The 11,877-nt window shown below is 41.9% G+C and overlaps 1 protein-coding gene across 1 annotated transcript in view; it reads left to right on the forward strand.

The window, feature by feature from the left end:
* The window catches only part of nedd9 (neural precursor cell expressed, developmentally down-regulated 9), a gene marked incomplete in the record, with an annotated part of 35,153 nt that extends 28,431 nt beyond the window's left edge, over window positions 1-6,722 (forward strand). The window contains 4 exon segments of the mRNA XM_035681163.1: window positions 246-371; window positions 3,299-4,462; window positions 4,752-4,841; window positions 5,719-6,722. Coding sequence (XP_035537056.1) covers window positions 246-371; window positions 3,299-4,462; window positions 4,752-4,841; window positions 5,719-6,267 — 1,929 coding nt within the window.
* Between the last annotated feature and the right edge of the window lie 5,155 nt (window positions 6,723-11,877).

Consider the following 11,877-nt stretch of genomic DNA (forward strand, 5'->3'; position numbering starts at 1 on the left):
TGAAAGCGCTTTGAGTGGTCGGAAGACTAGAAAGGCGCTATACAAGTACAGGTCCATTTACTTTTATACTTTTATACTTTTATACTTTTATACTTGGAGTATTTTGAGTACTTTTTCAGTTTAACTTGGATAAAAAAGTTGAATCAATCCTTCTACTTTAACCAGAGTCATTTTTACACTTTCTAATCAAGTGAAGAATGAGTGTACTTACACCTCGGATATATTGTGTTCGTTTTGTGTTTCAGGTGTACGATATTCCACCTGGTCAGATGTTCCCCGGTGCCAGAAACCAAGGCGTGTACGACGTCCCTCCGTCCCAAATGGACGCCAGGACGCAGGGCGTTTATGACATACCTCCCTCCTCACAAGGGGTAAGAGAAAATTTAAACAACTAGTCGATCTTCCACCACAATGAAAGGGCTCATCAGTCAGACGCTCTGTTTCTTTTAGGCAAATAAAGAAAATTAAGGAAGTGGCAACCACTTATGACCAGAAAATGTTATTTAATGTTTATTGATTCAGTTCCTAGTATTTCTCTTAATTGCCTGTAATAAATGAATAATACGTCAAATGTCATATTTATGACATTCTTGCGGCTACGCTAAATGAAACCTTTGCCTGCCAGAAGAGTTTAACCAAAACTCCCTGAGTATGGTTCTGTGTCTGAACTCTCCAGCAGGGAAAAAACAGTCAAGGACATAACTCTTCTCTTTCCAGCCCCTCTAAGATTTCACCAGACTTCCAGACCCGACCAGGCAGAACGCCATCAGTTTGTTTGTAATAACCTGAAATATGCTGGGACCTGTTATTTGCGTCGTTCCTAATTACAGTTTGGGCAGGCCTGTCTAGCTGTAAAGAGTGCATTTCAAGGCTGATGGAAATCACTCACAGGCCACCATTTTTTATTCACCCCACTGCGCTCCCATCATGCTCCATGCTCCATGTAGGTCAGGACGCACACTCTGCCCTTGTCGAGTTAGTTGACGGTTTAAGTGTTGGTGTGTCTCTTGCAGCAGAGGAAGAAACATGTGAGTTTTTCAAATATAGTATCTGCACAAGCCAGAAGGTCTTTCACTTCCTCAATCTGTAACTGTAGTGCGGCTCTAAGAACTGTATCTGGCGCTGACATTCAGTGTATTTACAGTGACTTTATTCTGTAAGGTGATTTCTCAAGTGTCATACAAGTGAGAGAACTGGTTTTACTTATCCGGGTAATTATGGAAATATAGTGAGATGTTGCTCCTGGGGATTTCTAGCGTAGGTAAAAGGGACCTTTAATGTTTTTCCTCAGTTTCTGTCATATATAAAGTAAAGTAAAGAGTTTTCTATAGTTTTATCATTATTTCTTTATTTAATCAGAACCAGTATTGTTTATATGCAATAAGATTTGTGTGTTTATAGAGGAAATCAATTCATAAGTCAAAAGAGTAAATTAAAAATAATGTTTTGGAAACTTTTGTATGGGCGAAAGTTAGTGAACCCTGAGCTGCATTTCTAAAAAACGAGCAGGTGAATTCAATCAGGGGGCTTAATTAACCAGTGAAATGAGAGATTTTTATTAGGCAGCTCTGATTAAAACAGTTCAAACCAGGTCAGTCGTACCAAAGTGAACCCATACAGTTCAATAATGCTATACAATTATTCCATTTAGCTCCATTGGTCCAGCAGTGTATAATGTGACAATGCCGGGTGTTGATTTTAAACAATGTGTTAAATAATGAGGTAAACTTATGTAAAAGTAATCTTCAGACTGCTCTGAATGCAATGTTTCTTTCGACTTTACGTGACTAACAGTGCACGTAAACGTGTCAACTGATTACCTGCGTAACCTGAATTCTCTGAGTAACCTGCTTACTAAAGTTCATCATGTTCCCGATTTCTGTTGATGTTTGGTACAAACCTAAATCACCAACATACTGATGAGAGCAGAACTGAACCACATTTAGGCGTCATCAGCTGTAGAAACAGGCAGGTTTACTGGAGGCCATGAAAAGGAAAGAAACATTTTTATTTTAGTGATGAGAAGACTGGTCCTTTTAAATAACCTGCTATATAAGCAATGTTTAGAAAATATTAGAGAGCTAAGATGAGACTGACAGGAGGGCCGGACTGAGAGAGAAAGGCGTAATTACAAACACTAACACAACAGACAAACACAACACTAACGGACAGCACCCGTGATTATTAAATACACATTTAAGCTCCTGATATTTCAGAGCCAAGGTCGGGACAATGAGTTCATAACATGTTAGACATTATGATATTCCTGACCTTTGCTCGAAGAAATGTTCTCTAACTCTTCTCTCTTTAGAGCACGCCATGTGAAATTACTTTTCTCTGACTCACTCATTTCCCCGGCTGTTGTCTCTCCCCTGTGTGTATCTCACTCGCTGACTCGAGTCGTAATGCTCGCTGGCTGAGTAGCATCACCGGAGATGATTTACAACACATGCACGGTCTGGGAGTTGCCTGGGCCGTTAAACCAGCGCCGTAAAGGTTAGAATAGCTGCCCCAGTTAACGTAGAAACGCTCTGTCAGAATGGGATAATGCTCAATAATTTATTGGTTATAGGTCTGGGTCGGGATAGGATAGCGTCTGGGTCTGGATCCGCACCGCAGTCTGCCTGTTAGTGAGTTTGGTACTAAGGCAGGGGTCGGCAACATTTACTATCAAAGGAGCCATTTTCCCTGGAGCCACAAAACATATTTGATCCATATAATGCTGATTGAGTGAATTGATTTCTCGCCACATATCAACCATAAGCCCGATTTCCTCCAAGAGTCCACAGTTTGTCTTGCTAGGGAACTCAAGACTGATACCACCACTGATACTGAGGCAAAATATAGAGGAAGAGGTGCCATGTCAGGATCTAACGTATGAAGCACATTTTACTTGACAAAATGTTAATATTTGTTAGTAATGGCTACATATTTTTTTTTACCATTGGAGACTCTTTATAGGCCTACAACAATGATAAATGAAAATGTTTTTCATTTCCATATAATTTTTGTGGAAGTCACAGGGAGCCACTGGAGAGGGGCTCCAGAGCCGCAGGTTGCATTCCCCTGTACTGGGGGATTGGAGAGGGGGGATGGCAGGTTAACAAGGGGCATTTTTTTTACTCATTTTGCTAACAAGGGGAAAGTCTTCCCCCCTGAAATCGCCTACTGATTGTAAGAAACTTGAGTTGGGTTTTAGAACAGGAACCATTTCTCTGGCTGATGCCAGTGACAGAAGACAAAGTTCCTTGTTTGCATTGTGACTAATAGATTCATGTTGAATTGTCTTCGCTTGCAGGTCTACTCGGTGCCTCCCTGCAGGACCAACCCCGCTCTCCAGGAGGGAAACTATGACTTCCCGCAGCCTCTCAAACAGAAACAGGAAGGCATCTACGACATACCGCCACCTGTCCTCACCAAGCCCGCACAGTCGCATTACGATTTCCCTCCGAGTGCAGAGCCTCCCAACCATCACCAACACCCAAACACCAACGGCAACGAAGGCATTTACGACGTGCCTCCCCCGACCCTTCACTCTGGGGCATCTCAGAGGGACGTATACGACATCCCCCGGGGCATGCAGCTCCCCCAGCACAGAACCTCGCCTGCTGACAGAGACGGCAGCAAAGGCATCTATGACATCCCCGCTCAGGATGCTCGTGCAGTAGCAGACGTGACGGACGGCGTGAACCGTCTGTCGTTCTCCAGCACCGGCAGCACGCGCAGCAGCATGTCCACCTCCTCATCCTCCACGGGCTCCAGCTCCGAGGCCCGCCTCGTTCTCGATGTGGATGCTGCCATCCAGAGGTTGTACCGCCTGCAGCAGGGCGTGGATGTCTCAGTCGGGGCGTTACATTCAATGGCAGCTTCCCCTCACTGGAGGACTTTTCCCTTCATGGAGCGGCACGCTAACGACGTCCGCACTGTGCTGGACAGGGTCCGGGCTGCTCTGGGGGACTTTGTTGTGTTTGGTAGAGGGGCTGCGGCAAACGCCACAGCTCTATCAGACTCCAGCCTGCACAGTAAGCTGAGGAGGCAGCTGGGACGCCTGGAGGACTCGCAGCAGATCCTCCTGCAGATCTACCAAGTCCTGGAGAACTGCAGCTGGGCTCTGAATGCCCTGGCGTCCTCCAGCAAGCACCACAACAAGAGCGACGACTTGGATCGCTTTGTCATGGTCTCCAGGACTGTTCCCGACGATGCCAAGCAGCTGGCCTCCACAATAGGCAGCAATGCTGAGCTGCTGTTTAGACGGACGCACATGGACGGGTCTTTCTCTATCGGGAGCACGCCTGATGAGAACACGATCCACCCGCTCACATCCCCCTCCTCTGACAACGACAACTACGGAGGCCAGACCAAGCCCTTCCCCGTGCCCTCCAGCAAGGACAAAGACAACATGAACAACAGCGAGAAGTGTGTGAAGAGCTGGATGGAGGACTACGATTATGTTCATCTGCAGGTAAATCCTCAGTGAGAACGTTATATAACTCATATAACTTCAACAAAGTCAGACATTTTTTAAATCCTACACATAGTGGCTTTGTTACCCTGAATGAGAAAAGTCAATTTCACATAAATACCCACTAAAGTAAAGAATCTTCAATCCTTCTGGGGTTTTTTGGGGTTAAAATTTCATAACTGTCTCTCATATTTCCACTTTCATACTACAGAGATTATGTGTACTGCATGTAGGACGTAACCCGAGAACGTTTGAATGCCTTTTCTCACCTACTTGTCTTCCTCCGCAGGGCAAAGACGACTTTGAGCGTCAGCAGAAGGAGCTGTTGGACAAAGAGAACATTATCAAGCAAAGTCAAGTCCAACTGGGCCAAGAACAGGTGAGACTTTCTCTCTCTTTTTTCACATGAAACCGACATTGAAGACGGTGTTAGGATTAGTGCCTATACGTGATTCTCTGTTATCAATAATGGATAAAGCGGTTGACACATAGAAAGTGAGACAGAATATCATAAAAAACAAATTGTTATAGTTTTGCGGGTTAAACTCTTTATAAATAATAATACAAAGGATGTTGTTACTTGAAACCTACTACAAGGAGTTTTTAACTGGTTGTGAAACAGTCTCAGTTTAATACTGATGCCTCTATAATGATCCACATAAACTAACAGGACTATAAGCAAGAAGACTGTCTGTTTCTATGTAGTTATTCTTAATGCCTGATGCCTAATTCAGCCGGATTCCCCTTGAAATCAATGAAATGAGACACTAACACTTGTGTCCACAGGAGGGGCCAGAATCAACACAAATTTAAAGTTCCTTTTTGCTGCTTTAAGATTTGAAACCTAGCTGTCAGGGCCTTCAGTCTTGAGATTTTCATTACTGTTTAATCTGCCCAATATTTTCTAAATTAACTGACTATTTGTTTAGTCCATGAAATGTCAAAATGTGGTGAAAAACCTAAATTACTTGTTTTATTTGACCATTCATATTATCAAAAACAAGTTGCAAATCCTCATAAATGAGAAGCTGGAACCAGCAAATATTTGGCATTTTTACTTGATAAATGGCTGAAAATCGATTTTCTCCGGATCCACTAATCGATTAATCGACTTATATTTTTATATATATTTATATCTGTCCAATTGGAAGAATTTTAATCCTAGAAACGTCACCTCATATGACTTTCTCTCCGTAACATCAGGATCTCGTTACATGTTGACAAGAAAATAATCTAAATCCTGTCACCCTCCACAGATCAATCAGTTCAAGAAGCTGGAGCAGGAAGTGATCAAACCTGTGGAGAATGACATCACACAGTGGATCTCACACCAACACTCGGGCATAACCTCGGCCTCCCCCTCGGACTCCTCCTCCTCCCTGTCCCCATCCACGCACGTGTGCGCCCGTGACCGCCAGCTCCTCGGCTTCTACTCGGAGCAGTGCGAGCAGCACTTCGTCACGCTCCTCAGCGCCGTGGACGCCTTCTTCGGCTGCGTGAGCGCCGGGCAGCCCCCTCGCATCTTCGTGGCGCACAGCAAGTTCGTCATCCTCAGCGCCCACAAACTGGTCTTCATCGGAGACACTCTGTCCAGGCAGGCCTCGGCTCCCGAGGTGGCCAACAGGGTGATGAACTCCAGTAACGTGCTGTGTGACTTGTTAAAGACGGTGGTGGCTGCGACTAAAATGGCCGCCCTGAACTACCCGAACACGGCCGCCATCCAGGACATGGTGGACAGAGTCACTGACCTCTCTCACCACGCGCAGCAGTTCAAAGAACAGTTGCTGCAGTTGGCCAATTTGTGATTTTTAACCATGTTGCTCCAGTACATCTCACCACAGACTCCACGTGTACATTAATCCAGCATAAATATATATATTTACTTTATATATATATATATATTGCTCTTCATCTTTAAGCCTGTTTTTGTTGTAAATAGTCTGTTCTGTAAATATTTGCTCTATTTTTGTGTAGATTGTTTTATATTATGGTATGAATATATATATATATATATATGTAGATGCAGTATTGGTGTCTCTGTAGGATTATGTAGACGTTTTTCATAACATTCCTGTCGCATATTATGAAGCACCTTATGAGATGAGTTCCGTTGTTTTGTTTTTTTGTTTTGTCATTTTTACCTGTAGAATGTCGTTGATGTGTCTTACTGCTGGGTGTGACGGTAAATCTCCTTGTAAATCATGTTGATGTCGATATGTGCGTGGACCTCTCCACAGAGTAAAGACTGTTCTTAACCGTGTGACCGTGTCGTTTAATTTCTTTCACGTATCAGATTTGTTATAGTAAAACAGAGGAACATTTACTTAAAGGTCCAGTGTGTAACACTGAGGAGGATCTATTGGCAGAAATGGAATATTATATTTATAATTATGTGTTCTTTACTCTATAATCACCTGAAAATAAGGCATTTTGCCTTTTTCCTGCATTTCACAACCACCACAGCTTCTCCTTCCTCTGATAAATCTGCAACTGCACCGTTAGATGCCACTAAATCCTCCACACTGGACCTTTAATTGCACTAGATTTGGATGGATGTTGAGTCGGTAGGACAAAAAGGGGTTTTGAGGGCCAACACTTGATATTTTTGGACTAAAGCCACAAGACAGTGGCAATTCATTTTCTATAAATATTGATAATTTTCCCGCTGAAATGTTACATTTCCTCTCAGGAATGTATTTACACCAAGGTGAACACTTAAAAGAAATACCACATAGTCAATTATGGGACACAAAATCAAGAAAATTGATCTATGATTATACAACAAACACAAGGTTGTATAACAAAATGAAAGCTCCTTCATGTTAAACACAAAGAGAAAGTTAAATAACAGAAAATAAGTTATAAAATTATAAAATATAATAATAGTAACAAAACAATATGAAGCTTACTAGTTGTTTTTGCATGAGCCTGATGAAGCCCATAAGATGCATTTGAAAGCTCTGGAAAAACAAATCATACAAAATTTATATTTGAGAATGGAAGTAGTAGTTTAACAACAACAACAACAAAAAGTTCACTCACGGTCAACTTACTGGCTTTTTTTCTGGGGCTTTCAACCGTAGCTCATGGTCTTCATCAGTCATTTCAAGCTACAGCGAAAGAAAAAAAGCAGCGACTAAGCAACTACTTTCAATATGAACTTTAATGCTGAAATACAAATCTTTGTATGTCGTTTTTCTGGAGCTTTCAACCACATGTCATGGTCTTCATGGAGAGTGGACCTTATGATATTTCTTACTATTTACCAGGTCAAGAATTTACACTTTCACAAATATCCAGTAAGTCTTAAGCAGCAACATTAACATCTTGGGGTTTTATTTTTTTGTTTTTTTTTGTTTTCCAGGGCTTTCAACCACAGTTCATGGTCTTCATCAGTAGATGGAGTTTACTCAGTTGTAATGACAAGTGGACCTTGAGTTAGACACTTTTTGTCAAACTACTATTTTTCAAGGTCAACGCTCAAATCTAAATCTAATATATTTCGCTTTTTCCTGAGCTTTCACCCGCATCTCATGTTCTTTATCAGCTAATGGAGTTCATTCAGTTGTCAACGAGCTCAAGAATGAACGTCAACGCTCCAATATTAATCCAATATGTAATGAGTTTTTTGGAGCTTTTAACCGCAGCTCATGGTCTTCAACGTTCACACTGAAATATAAATCCTATACATTTAATAGCTCTTTAAGATTGAGTGATGGCCCCATTTCAGTAATAAAAAAACTGAATTAATGGTTAATAAACAGCCACATTTGTGGGTAATTGCGGATTTTATGGTGTTTTAAAGTGTAACCATGGTAATCCTCGTGGGATACTTTTGAGTCATTTGTACCCTCTTAAGCTTAAAAAGGGGTAATTTAAAGATGGAGGATTGCACTCTTAAAGCAGAGCTGCTGGATGACATTTATCCTCTTTCCTTGTAGGATATTAGATACACAGAGAGAGAATAATGAGGAGCGAGTAAAGGACGAGAAGACGTTGCATATGTTCTCCGGACCGTGACAAACATGTTTTTTTCAGAGCTGCAACACATTTTCTCTGGTTCACAGTGCAGTAAATTGATAAAATGTATAGAATGGTCAAAAACAACCTTCTTCACCTGCTCCTCTTTCATTATAATCGTGAGTGAAATATAGTTTCTCCCTTTAGAGATCAGACTGATGGGACAGTGCAGAGAACAAGAGCTCACACAGGCTGCCACTTACAAGCAATCTAACAGTTTTTATTATTCACAGCATTTCTCTCTGCGCTCTCCGGGGAGATGGGGAAAGAGAGGAATTTTTTTTGCAATGACTTTAAAAAATACGGGTTCCCATTTAACGGAAACTGCAGACAGACACGGTAAATCAGGACATGTCAGGTCCGTCTTACAAGTCTGTCGGAGACATTCTTTTCTAATCTGCCCTGAAAAAGTCAGAGAGCAGAAACTACAGAACAGCAGTGGAATTGAGAAGAAAGGCTTGAAGGTTTTTCAGGCTCCTGTAAAGGTGTAATGTTGTTTTAGATTATTTAAACCTAAAAATGATTTAATACAAACAGACAGTGTTGGGCTACACAAAAAATGTGTTTAGCAGGAGATTAGCTGGTTTTCTCCATCATGTTTTTCCTGCTTATTAATTTTTTATGTTAAATAGTTCATCAATAATATATTTTAATTACAGTTAATAGCTAGGTCAGTGTAGTTTAAGCTTTAGCTGAGGCTAGCCACAGCTATAGCACCATATTCATATATTAAAGGTTATATTCACTCCATAGAACCTTTAGTTTAGCTCTTGTTTTGCCTTTGTAGTGCAGTAATAACATTTCAGGACATCTTGTGGCTCTTAACAAGTCATAAAAATATCTTTTTGCTGATTAATGCCTGAGGAGAGATTGGTAATTGGTTATTTTAGTCCTGGAAGCTGTAATAAATCCACTCATTACTACTAATACATGCACTAGTTTCAAAAGCTGCTTCCTCATAAAGTTATGTTGATAATCTTTTATTTAAGTTAACAGCTACATGATTTAGCTCAGGTCTGTTGTTTTGACTTTGCAGGGCAGTAAAAAAGAAAAAAAAATGCATCTCAGGACATCTTGTGGTTCCAAACAAGTGAGAAAAATAGCTTTTGGCTGATAAATGGTCGAGACCTGGGGTGAGATTGGTGAATCAATGAGTTATTTTAGTCCTGGCAGCTCTAATACATTCACTGGGGCCAGAACACAGAGTCCTGCACTCAACAGCAGCAGGAGCTTCTGTGTGTGTGTGTGTGTGTGTCTGTCACCAGGGGCAGCGTGCCAAACATCTCATAAATGTCTGTCTTTGGTTTACCACAATTGCACAAAACTACGCAAAAAAAAAGGTGCTGCAGAGAGAAAGAGAGAGAGAGAGAGAGAGAGCTGAAGCTGCATTTTCATTCAAATCCCCTGGAGCAGTTGTCTCCACACTCCCCGATGAGATACTGTCTGGTCGAGCCGAGAAACAGCAAACAGGTGTTGGGACTGCTGAGGTGGAAATTTCTTGCAGTGATATACAAGAGCAGCAGCAGCAGCAGAAAGTCAGCTGCTCACCTGTCTGTTGAGAGTGGAAACAAAACAGCGAAAAGGTCACCAGAGAGGTAACAGTGCAGTACCTACAGCCAGCAACAGGAGCAGGAGTGTGGCCCTTGCTGTATACATATACATATATATATTGTACTTTCCCTGTCTTATACGCTTAATATTCTTGTTAAACATTTAATGCTTCGGGGGACATGGCAGTTCCACTCGCTGTTCGAACGGTTACTCTCCACTCTCCGGTCTGCTTCATCTAAAATATAACTCTTACTTACACACCTGAGCGGCCATTTATACCCTGATTCCACTTTTTCGGTGACCTCAACATTCAGCCCCAAATGTGTATCAATGCTCAAAAACCACACCGCAAGCAAGGCTTTTTCAAATCACCAATTGAAATACACCAGAACGTATTTAGGATTGTTGTCAATGTGAGGAAAACATTTAGAACTTGGGATCCCCTCCCCTGCAGTGTAAACATGCCTTATAATGGAGAGAAATTGCTGGTTTTTAATAAAGCGTGGGTCGAGCCTTTGTCTTGACCTTGCCCGACATCACAGAGCAAAAGCACATCTTAAGAAGATTCAACCAGGATGAATTTCTTCCAGTTAGAACAGTACTGCACTTTACAAATGTTGAGTTTCAGTTCGAGTGCATATTTGTACACGAAAAAGTAAACTCCAATCCTAGTCCCACTTTCTGTATGGTGGCAAGAAAATTTTTAGACTATTTTAGTACGTAATGTTAGGTGGGATACTTATAAACTAAATTGGACCAGCAAAAGTGAGCCGCTTTAAGCTCTGGTTCAGCTTAATATAATGATGGTTGAGCTGCTTAACTAAAACACTTTGCGCGTAAAATTTAATCCTTAAAATTAAAAAACTCTTCCAACCTCTAACTGTTGCCGTTTGACATAAGAATGAACTTAAACTCCTTTCAATAGCCGCTTCCATGCCTTCCTTGCGCCTCTATCGTGTGGTGTTGGGCTGAGAAGAGACGGCCGGGACGATTCTAAGCCCATATTAAACGTCTCAAGACCTAAGACTCTACCCGACCGTCCTGCAATATTCCATCCCCACCTCACACACCTTAATCATAACTGGTAGGAATCTCCTGATACGTGGGCCGATCTATGTCCTCCGCCAAAATGGGAAAGTCTGGCGTGAAATTATCCTGGCCTACAGAATAGATGTGAAGTTTCTATGAGTAAAACAATTTAGATATTTGCCTGGAGCCCCGCGCAGTGCCGGAGGTTGGGTGGGGACGATTTTGTTGGTCTTTTCTCTTAGCGACTCTCATGATATCCCTCGCTGGCTGCCGCTAAATAGGACCTACACCGCTGAATTTGATCGGACAGAGAGCGCGAGAGCGGACTCTACGACTAGCTTTATGTAGGAAGTGGTGAGGTATCATAAGGAAGGGATAGGAATGCAGATACATGTTTAAATGAATATACTCACCATGAAACCTTGGACTAGGGTATATTAATATCATAGCGTTTAGGTAATGGCGGCGTTCTTGGTGGGCATCGTTAGCTCCTCGCAGTCGAGGGTTGAATTCCCTTTCAATATGGATATCTGTGTGGCTGGAATTAGACGTACTCAGTCATCTAGTGAACACTTTGGTATTTGTTTATAAGCCCAAATATATTTGGCTTCAGGGACTGGGATCAATTGATCTTTTTGGTGCAACATTTCACTTCTGCATTAGAGTAATATCTTGGCATCTAATTGCGAGTGCTGTAGGTATCTCTGAACTAAGCTCAAGAAGCAGGCCAAGCACCTACAAATAGAGCAGGCTCATCGATATTTCTTTGTATGTTGGCGCAAGCATTTACTGACTGTTCCTCGCGCACATTATGA

The sequence above is a fragment of the Morone saxatilis genome, unplaced genomic scaffold (genome assembly GCF_004916995.1).
Source record: "Morone saxatilis isolate NCDOM2014 unplaced genomic scaffold, NCSU_SB_2.0 Contig9, whole genome shotgun sequence".
Classification (NCBI taxonomy): domain Eukaryota; kingdom Metazoa; phylum Chordata; class Actinopteri; family Moronidae; genus Morone; species Morone saxatilis.